The 10,717-nt window shown below is 43.3% G+C and overlaps 1 protein-coding gene across 1 annotated transcript; it reads left to right on the top strand.

Moving 5' to 3' along the window:
• Window positions 1-3,481: 3,481 nt before the first annotated feature.
• Window positions 3,482-8,597, top strand: CCNI2 (cyclin I family member 2). Its single transcript, XM_056502700.1, is given in 9 exon segments — window positions 3,482-3,499; window positions 3,708-3,774; window positions 3,777-3,829; window positions 4,810-4,884; window positions 5,973-6,113; window positions 7,171-7,401; window positions 8,230-8,254; window positions 8,257-8,351; window positions 8,580-8,597. Coding segments are annotated over 9 exon segments (723 nt in total).
• The last annotated feature ends 2,120 nt before the right edge of the window (window positions 8,598-10,717 follow it).

Here is a 10,717-nt window from a genome sequence, read left to right as displayed (position 1 = left end):
GCTCCTGAGGCTCTGACAGGACTCCACTGCTCTGGAAAGGTTCCAGGGGTCTGAGGGGGCTCTGGGTCTCGGACAGGGCTGCAAGCCCCAACCTGTTGTCCACGTAAGGAAGAAAATCCATCTCCTTCTTTTCCTGACTGCAACGTTTTGAATTGCTGATGAAATAGAAGGACTGCAAACTAACTTAAATATAAACAAGCAATACAGTCCAAGTGGCACATAAATCAGTTATTCTCATACCAATGAGGCACATTTCCAAGTTATTTGTCATTCAGTGTGAAGTTTCACGGTGTACTGCTGGGATCCTCCACAGCCTCACCTGCTCCTCTCCTACTGGCAGCATTTCAACATCACATGGTCCACGTGTCACTTATTTACAGGAATTAGATTAAATTATTCCAACAATTTGACTTCCTCCTTTCATAATCTATGTCTTTAAGAGTCAAAGGCAGTTTTACTGAACAGGAGAGGTCCATGAACAGTTTGCCCAGTACCTGATGCCCTGAATCACACTTGTCCCGCTTCCCCCTAGGTATTTCTGCACACCCAAATCCTGTTGGCAGGATTGTTCCAGTCCCACTCCTCCCTCATTACCTGTGGACCACTGGGGCCTGGGATCCCCAGCACCCAGTACAGACACAAACCAAGGGCTGTGGCTCACTCGTGCTGTGTTTGTGCCCGAGGGATGTAAGCAGGAGCAGGAATGTGGACAGACCTTCCCCACCAAACAGCTGTGTATCACCGGGCAGGGACACACCGGTGATGACAGGACAGGGCTATTCACCCAGCCCCGGGTGTGCATCATCAGGTGAGCCAGGAAGCTTGAAGAGCAGCTATTCAGCAGTCTCTTTGCTCTTCACACACTGCCACAGTGTTACTCAGAGCTGTGCTGCACGCACAGATTCATGGACTAATAATTTAGCACCAGAAAATACATAACCCAAGGGGCTGCTGAGAGAACAGAGTCATGTGTAGGCAGGCAAAGCTGAGGAATGAGGAAAGGTTTAACATAAAATATTGGAACCAGCTTCCCACAGAAAATGCTGCAGGAGGAAAACAAAGGGGTCCAGGATCTGAGGGGAAAGCTGAGAGTGATTTGAGTCATGGAGAGATCCTGGGTGGAAAAGGTGGGCGAGAACATAGATGCTGGCAGAGGAGCTGGTCCCCATGGCCCCGGGCGCTCTGCAGGGCTGGAGGGGCTGCCTGAGAGCTGGCAGCAAGAGCTGCTCCCTTTATTCTCGAGGACAGTCAAAACTAGCCAGAGGGCGAGATTTTAATTATTATTTCCCCTCCCGCCCCAGCTACACAAGAGTAAACTTCTCAGTGCATCAGATAAATCATTGCCAGCTCTCCCTCTGCTGGAACGGTCCGGCTTTGGATGCTCTGACATTCAGTGGCAGCCGAAGTTAAAGTCACGTGTGGCTCCTGATTTCAGGGAAACCTCACTGAGCTCCAGCTTTAGAAATGTAGAGCAGTTTCCAGAGGATGTCATTTGGTTTTTTTAATGGAACTGCAGCGATAATGATGTGAGCTTCCAGGAAAAATGGTGAGGAACCACTCTTTGGAAAGAGAAACAGAAATTTTATATCTAGTAACATCTCTTTTCTGTTGTTAAAGAAACATCAAAATGTAAGCCTTTAAATAGTTTCAGGCTGGATGCTCTCATTCACTTGGTACTGATACGAATCAGAGATGTTTATTTCCTGTAAATACTCCCCTCAATATGGAGAGTGGGATTTCCAAAGTGTTATCTCCAAAGATTAAACTGCTCTGAGGAAAACCTTTAATTAGGAATTCATAAACCTCCAAAGAGCAGTCATCTTTGAGCCTTTGTAAGGAAAACATAAGCCTCTATTTGCCAGAAACTTGAAATCAGGTGATAACAGGTTGCAGTATAATAGCTCTGCAAATGGACAGCCACATGTGTGAAGCAGGATAAATGGAGTAATCTCCAAGTTTCTCAAGTAATTTCACAGCCCAGGAGGGAAGAAGCTGGACTGTGCTGTTGTTCAGCCATCTGACATGTTTTCTTTCATCAGCAACTTCCAGGGAAAATGCATATCAGGATTGCTCTGTCTGCAAACAAACAAGTCCTGTGGCTCCTCCTCAGTTCTCAGTGCTGGAAAGGCATCAAGAGAGGAAATCACACTTAGTACAGGGAGCTGGGATGTTGTTTTATAATTTTGCTTGTTTGTTTTTGTCAGTGGCTCCCATCAGGAAACCGGCTCAAACAGCTGCCATGAAGTCTCCTGGACATATGGAGAGCTCCCAATTTGCCTTTTTTTTTTTTTTTTTTTTTTTTTTTTTTTTTTTTTTTTTTTTTTTGTCTGGAAAATCCCATAGCCAGAAAGACCAGGATTTGGAAAGTGCCAGTTTTCCAGGATCTCACTGTGAAGGTATCCTCTCCTGTCCTCTTTGGAATTCCCTAAAGGACCCTGCAAAGATACTGTGCTGGTCATGCCATCTGATTCACTTGAATGCAAAAGTCCTCCCTCATGGACTAGGCCTGTGGAATGGAGGTAGAGGAGAGTCTGGTTTTGTCCCATTTTACATTTTATTGATGCCTTGTATAAACCAGGGACTTTGCATTTTATTCTGGCTCAGTCAGAGAAGTAGTAGTTTTGGGAAATGTGAAATATCTTGGGATAATGTGGTACAGCAAGTGAGAGCTGTCATTCAATGGTAAAACCATAAATTTGGCATATTGTGTTCAGCACTATCTGTGAATTCCATCTGCCAAGGTGGGAAAGATGGAATTCACTGAGGCCTAACAGAAACCCAGCCCCATTCCAAGCTACCTTAGGAAGAAGCTACAAGACTCCATGGCCTCTGTGTACAATGCAAACAGTTTTGCTTGGCTACTTCTGTAAGTGCAGCAGAACCATGGAAGAATGCGCAGAAGTGCCTTAACAGCCTTGTCTCTTTTTTGTAATAGTCTAGAAATGCTACTTTTTATCAAGTATTTTTACCACCAAATTAAGCAAAATAGTGAAACAGATAATGTGATGAGTAAAGTTAAACAAGTTGGTGTTTAGTCTTGTCTGTTCTGTGTAGCTGCCTGGCCCTTTTACTTCTCCTACAACAATGTTCAGGTGCATTCCATAGCTCCTGGGTGCTATTTTCATGGCAGCCATGGTCCTCCCTTTCACCTGAATGAGATATAAGAAAGAAAAAGCTCAGTACATTTTGCCATGTACCTCTGGGGAGTCTCAAAGCTGGCCCTGGTCTCAACACTCAGCAAATCCAAGGGCTGTTACAACTCTTGCAGAGTAAATCAAAACCTACTCCTGACTCCAGTGTCTCTGTTGAGGCTGGCTGAGTGGAATGTGCTGCATTGAGGCTTCAGCTTTCCCAGGGTGGGAATGATGGGCACACCCAGGACCTGGTTCAGAAGAGCTCAGTTTGGGAGGCCTGGGTGCTGCCCCCCTCAGTGCTCCAGTACAACTGGGTACCAGGCCTGTGTAAGCACAGCTAGAGCCAGATGGGTTGGGCAACACAAGTGAGTGCTTTAAACTGCTCCAAAATGTGCCCTTGCCCTCCCTCTGTGGCCACAGCCGACAACTTCCTTCATTTCAAGCCTCCAGCCATCTGAAATGCTAATGAGAGCACTTAAAAAGATTTTAGTCTTCCTTTGGAGATATGTTAACAAAATCATCAAAGCCATAACTGTGTTTTTGTTCTAACTTTTCCTTCCCCTCAGGGCATAGATATCTCTGTCAGGTTACAAAAAAGCAGTCCTCTAGATTGCAGAAATCAGCTCCCAGTTCCAGTTTTATAAATGTTTGCCTTAGCCACCAGCATCTTCAACAGGCTGTTGGCATCAGTAAAGGTAAAGAGCTCTGCCAGCTTTTCCCTGGCTAGATTACTGACTGGGAATGTAAGGAGCATCAGTTATATATATCAGCATTTAATCAGTTTATACACAAAAGCAGGGATGATATTTGGCAGCAGATTTAGGGAGCAGTCAGGGTCATTGCTGGGGAATGCCATTAAGCAAATAAATATATACACACACACACACACATGCATGAACTTGAGTGTTTGATGAGGTTCCACTGACATCATTAGAATTGTTTGTGTGAACTTAGTCCAACAGATGTGGTAAATACAAAGAACTCATCTGGTTTTCTCTGCTAAACAGAAATTTTTCACATTATCACTTTTAATAGTCTGGTTTTTAGACTAGTATTTTTTATTAAACTAATAATAGGGCTAATCTTTTCTGCCACTGAAGCTACAGTAAAGGTAGAAGTTGAGCTGAGCCCTGCAGCTCCCAATTCTGCTTAGGTTGATTCTGGCACATAGAATTACAAAATCATTAAGGTTAGAAAAAGCCTCTAAGATCATTGAGTCCAACATTTGACTGATCACCACCCTATCAGCTAAACCATAGTACTAAGTGCCACATCAAATAATTTCTTGAACACCCCCAGGGATGTTGACTCTTCCACCTTCCTGGGCACCCTGTTCCAGTGTTTAATAACCTCTTCCATGAAGAAATTCTTCCTGAAGTCCAACCTGAACCAATATCTGAAAGTGAGGAGCAACACTGCAGTGTAAATACTGTGGCATTGCATAGTCTAAAAGTTGTGAGAGACATGAATAAAAGTTGCACCTCTAAGAGGATTTATTCTTCGTCACTTTGAATGTCCTTGTTCTATTTCCAGCTCCTGTAACTAAACTAATTCAGAAGCATCTGTAACTTAAATAAAAGTTTGAGACTTGTGTATATATCATAGAATTATGATACAATTATTTTCCCCAAGACACTTACTTTCTTTACTCAGTGTTTTCTTCTTCTCCCTTCAGGCCCAATTAAAATATCTGCAGTGCATTACAATTTCCTGCCTAATCCTTCAGCAAAAAACAATGAAGATGAGGTCTGTATGTTTAAACACACTAAAAGTTGTTCATGTTTCCAGGTCTTTGAACAACTTGGACATAATGAAAGTGCTACTTTGTTTACCCTAAGTAGTCCTGAAGAGGTGAAAATAGCATTTTCAGTCCTGTTTCATTGTTGCTCTGAAGAATTGTGGGATTAGGGATTTAGGGATGAAGGACTTGTTTTTGTTTCTGTCCTGCCCCCAAACCTCTCTCCTCATTTCAGAATCCAGGGCTCACAGCAGAGCTTAGTCTGAGGGGACAGTCGAGATGTACATCAGAGCTGTAATTCCCATGCTGTAGCTCCTGGAGGGCACAGCATGTGTGACAGAGCAGAGGTTCTTCAGAGGAAGCTCTAAATAGATGAGTTTGCTTGGAGCCAAAACTGGTTTCTGAACCCAGTGAGGAACCGACTCAGGTCTGCACCTCAAGATGAGAACGTAAAGTCAGCAGCCAGTGAGAAATTACACAGGATATTTCTCATGACAAAAATGCAGTGATAGAGTTCTGCAGGCATGTACAAGCATTAGCTAAAAGGATTTCAGATTGCATGCCTCCTCTTTTCTTCCTTCTGCTTTGCAAAATAAGAGGAAAGCCCGGAGCTGGAGTCAGACACACACATCTCTTCAAACAGCCACTGTGGTAGTGAAATGTTCTCCACAGCCTTTCTTAGGTGGTGTTACACTGAGGTTATTGTTCTTTTCCTCTCAGCTACAAAGGAGAAGCTGCTTCAATGACCAAAAGAAACAAGACAACCACAGCAGGCCTTGTGAAACAGGCTGTGAGGAAGCCTGCTCTGAGCAAGCCCAGTGGCAGCAGGGAAGGTGCATCACTGATGCCCCACTGGGGAGGCTCATGGCAGCGTTCTTGCTGTGGGCTGGGTCTGCAGCAGCTGCCCTGGGGTGAGCAGGGACCACTCTTCATTTAGGATAGGAGGTACCTAGGAATGAGATCTGCTGGATGAGCATTCTGCTTGACATAAACTTGTTTAAACCTGTCAGATCCCTTCACAATACAGAGAAGCGCACACAGCACTGTATAGGATGTTGGTTTCTTTATTTTTTTTTTAATTTTTAAAAATTTTTTTACAGGTAATACCATCAGTGCAGATGCTAGTGGTGCAGAGCAGATGTAAACACTCTCCAGCCGAGATCTTGAGAATGGAAAGAATTATACTGGATAAGCTTCAGTGGGATCTTTACACAGCAACACCATTGGATTTCTTAAACATTGTAAGTACTATGTTTTGCAATGTTTTTTTCTTTAAAGAAACAACTTCTTATCAAGTAAGACTAAAAAACACAGATACACACACACACACCCACACATCCTTCCCAAGATGTTTGGCAAACTACCTGTTCCTACTTATCTTCAAGCCTTTTAAAGAATATTACAGGAATTATATTTTAATTTTTTTTACAATTTTCTACTATTTAAAACCTTCTATTTTGCTCAAAAAAATTTACTCTCATCTTTAAAGGACAACTGAATGGACATTAAAAAGATTCTCATAATATAACAACTATATGCCTTCTTTATTTTTTTTTAAATACAAGCTGCAAAAATATTTCTAACTATTTCCCGTCTATTAATACTGTACATAGAAAGCTGTCAGAGTTTTGCTACATTTCACACACAGTTTTTTTTTTTTTAAAAACTATTTTTCTTTTCCTCTCTCTAATTATTCATTTATGCAATGAGACTACCCTGATCTGGCACTTAGTTCCCATTGCAGTTACTAAACATTTAATAGAAACAATTAAACTTTGTCTTTAAGAAATAATCATGTGCTAGTAAGGCAAAATTCATGTGATACGAAAACATCCTGGATCCCTATTTTAAGGTCATGTGCAAATATTAAGCCATTTTAGGCTGCTGATTGTAAAAACTGCCTTTCATAGGTGATTGTTTCCTTGCTGAATTCAGAGTGCAGTGTTACTAGTTTTACTGGATTTGGAGCTTCTAGCCTGAATTGAATCTCCTGGACAGCAGTCTGGATAATGTAGAAACCTCAGAAATTGTTAGGAAACACAGACCTCATACATTCATTATCAGCTCAAAAACCCAGTTCAATGATTGGCAAGTACAAACACAAACACAAAAAAAAAAAGAAAAAAAAAATAGAAAAAAGATGAGGGAAGCCTTCAAGTTTCCTGATATGAGATGAAATTCATCTGTACTTTTGGGTGATGACATGAAAACATATAAACTTCACTAACCTCTGCTTTTCTTTTCATATATATATGTGTGTATATATATATATATATGTACACTTTATCTTCTCTGCAGTTCCATGCCATGGTGATGTCCAGCTGGCCCCATCTCCCACCCAGACTGCCTCAGAGGAATCCTTCCCTCCATGTTGCACTCTTGACCAAGCAGCTGCAGCACTGTATGGCCTGCCACCAACTTGTGCAGTTTAAGGGCTCCACGTTGGCTTTGGTGATCATCACCTTGGAGCTGGAGAGGCAGACTCCTGGTTGGTTTCCTGTTATTACTGATCTGCTAAAAGAAGCACAGGTAGGAAGCAAAATGGCCTTTGGTCACAAATCCTGAAGGCAGGACATGGTAAATGAATAAAGCCATGTGTGTTTACAGCCAATATTGCACTTCAGCAGCTCCTGAGACTTGTGTCCTTGTTCTGCCTTTCTGCAGACCTAAAAAAGGTGCTAAAAAAGGGAACAAAAGTGCAGTTCAGAGGTGGGACTGGGGAGAGGGACATCCCTTTGGCAGGGAAGACCAGGTTCCAAATTCTTGGCCACAGATAGCCCCCTGCATCTTGAGCCAAGAGAGATTCTCTCATGATGGGAGAGTCTACCAGAAATCTGCCCAGTTTCCTCAGCCTCCCTCTGAACACTGAGAAAACTTTTAAGTGCAGTCACATTGCTCTGAAAATATGATCAGTTTGACTTCTAATGATTCAAGACAAGCTCTGTTTTTTTATTTTTTTTAAAAGCTTTTCCCCAGTTTCATAAAACACATGCCTCTTAAGAGAGCATACTTAGAAGGCTAAAGACCCAGGCTGTCTGCTTGCCACCCACACATTTTAAGGTCTTGAATTTGTCTGAAATAACCTGGCTTCTTGCTGTCCCTGCTGCCCTTTGTTTCCTGCAAAGAGGAAGCACTTGTCCACATTCTGTGTAGTGGAAGGAGTAGTAGTAGTTACAGGATATCAGGAGCACCTGGATAAGTGTTTTCCATCAGGATCAACAGCATATTGCTGCAATGCATCTACTGAGGCATGCAGCCTGTCCCTGCCTTCCCATAATTACAAAGTGCCAGGGGCAGTGGCCAGACAAGAGAGTTATTTATCCAGAACTTAAAATAAATCTGCATCTTTCTTTACAGGTAAACAGCCCTGAATTCATCCACTGCAAGAGCTTGTGGATCAAGAGTTACTGTGCTGGCAGCCCCTCAATACTGTTTATATTTTCTGTCCCATCAGTCAATCTGTGCAGGGCCATCCCAAGGCAAGGCTACCCTGCCTTACATCACTCATCTGAATGGAAGAGTTCCATCAAGGGAGGTTTCAGCACCTGTTTCAGCACCTTTCACACTCCAGCCCAAATTCCTGATCAACTGAAGAATGCTGTGATGGATTCAGACACCTGAACAGTGAGGATGGGGAAGGGAGTGCTAGTAGGATGAACTCAGGATCCTCCTGCCCTCAGCTGAGCTGCCCCTGTCCTCCCTTACAGCCACCTGAGAAGGACTAGGGGAGAATTGTCACCTTGGATGCAGTACCTGCAGAACCAGCAGTCCCAGCAAAGAGAATGGCCAGAACAAGAGAGCAAAAGTGTCACTGTGCTTCTCAGAGAATAAAGACAATTGGTATTATCAGTCTATTTCTTATGTCCTTCCTAAGCAGTTTGTGCTACCCCTCAGTTTTAAGATTATGTAAAGACAAAAAGCTGGGGAGGACTCAGTCACAGTTCTTCAACCCAGGGATCCAGCTGGCAGGCAGCTACAAACTTCATGGAGAACCAAATGCCTCAGTTTATTTTTAAAATAGCCATGATGAAGTTTGGCAGATTGAGTCTCTCACCCAGCTCATACCACTGTTCTCTCATCAGAGCTAATCTGGCTCAGCCCATGGGAGTCTGAAGAGGGGGTGCTGTTGAGGAATGGCAGCCCCCACTGCTGTCTCTGCAGGAGTTCTCAGGTGGAACCAAAGCTTGGATTTAGCATTGAGAAACTTGAATCAGACCTCCAGTCTTCCTTAAGGCCTTACCTTGTAATCCAGAGGTCTGGGATCTAACTGGTTAAACTATTACAGACTCTATCACAGCTCCTATGAAATTTGGGAAATCATTTGTTATCTACAATCACCATTGCCTTGGGCTCTCACCAACCAGCATGTCCTGGTCAGGGTTTTTAAAATTTATTCTGTCTTACCAGACTAGACAATATAAAAATGTTTTAATAATTCCTCTCCACCACTACAACCACACTATTTCTTACAAATTGCCAATCTTCATAGCAAAGTGGTTTCACAAAGGTCAGATTAAACCATTCTTGCACTTTCAAAAACCATCTTCACATATCCTTTTAAAATTAGTGGAGGTTTTGTTTTAAACAATAGGCATTTTTAGGTGATTGTTACCCTAGCTTGAGGGTATAATCTGGCCAGTATGGTTTGGGTAACAGCACCATACCTGCCATCTATGAACAGGAGGGTGTTTCACAAGGACTGGCACAGGCTAAATACTGAGCAGGTGTCTCATGTAATGACATGGGATAAATAACTTTGATACAGAGGTGAGACAGGAGCAAGGAGAGAAGCACCTCATGCTGTGTAACAGCAGAGCTTCTCAGTGCAAGACGAAAGTTTCTGGCCTTCTCCCCTTCCTCATTGTCTTATCTTGTAGGAGAGGAATTCCTGAACACCAGCCATGCAGGACAGATGTGCTGAACAGCTGTTCACACTTTCTCAATGGTTAAATTTGCCAGAGTGAGCTCTGTGTGTGCAGGGAGAAAGCCATGCTGCTCTTTAAATCACCAAGGAGGTGCCCAAGTGTTCCAGTAACATCCAGTAATGGAGACAGTGCAAACAACCTGTGTGAATGGACACAAACCAGCAGTGAGAGCCAGGGAATTCCCAAATTGAGCCAAATCAAAGCACCTCAGGCTATGGATGCTGCAGGAGCAGATTCAGGGGGCTGGTTTAGACCCCCACGAGGTTTGTGAGGTCCCCACATACTCTGGGGTCAGGCAGCAGCATTCTGGGGACATGGCGTTTATGCTATCACAGGGAAGGTTTTCATTTAATGGTAGGGCTCTTCCCTCCTCTGGGGCAGCACCTTCCTTTTCTCTCACAAGCTGTGAGTTGACTGCCTAACTTTTGGAAGGAGGTGAGTTGTCTTTTATAGTTTCCACTAAATAAAACAAGCTTGGTCTGCCTGTTCTCTGTGGTCCTGGAATAGCCCAGGATGCTCACACTGATCCCTGCAGAAAACTGGACTGTGTGATGGGCTCTGCTTCCCTCCTCATCTCAGGCATTGTCACCAGCTGATCCATTTACCCATTTATCCTGGAAATGCCAGCAGCAAACTCTACAGACAGTAGAACTGTTACAGAACATGCTGTAACTTTACACCACAGCAACTGTAACCTGTAAATTATTAAATGTTTTCCCCTCACAGCTTTCAGCCCACATATATAGTTCTTGCCTGTATCTGGACGATGTGTTAAAACCCACGAACAATCGTGCTTTTCAAAACCTCTGCAGATCTCTACATCAACATTCAAAAGTAGACATTAACAGGGGTTAATTCCAACAGATAATGGCAGTGCTGGAAGGCCCTTCAGGGCTCTGTGTTCCCACCCAGTCACGATG

The sequence above is a fragment of the Oenanthe melanoleuca genome, chromosome 13, assembly GCF_029582105.1.
Source record: "Oenanthe melanoleuca isolate GR-GAL-2019-014 chromosome 13, OMel1.0, whole genome shotgun sequence".
Lineage (NCBI taxonomy): Eukaryota > Metazoa > Chordata > Aves > Passeriformes > Muscicapidae > Oenanthe > Oenanthe melanoleuca.
The sequence above is the reverse complement of the archived record's forward strand: the minus strand, read 5'-3'. Positions and strand labels throughout refer to the sequence as shown.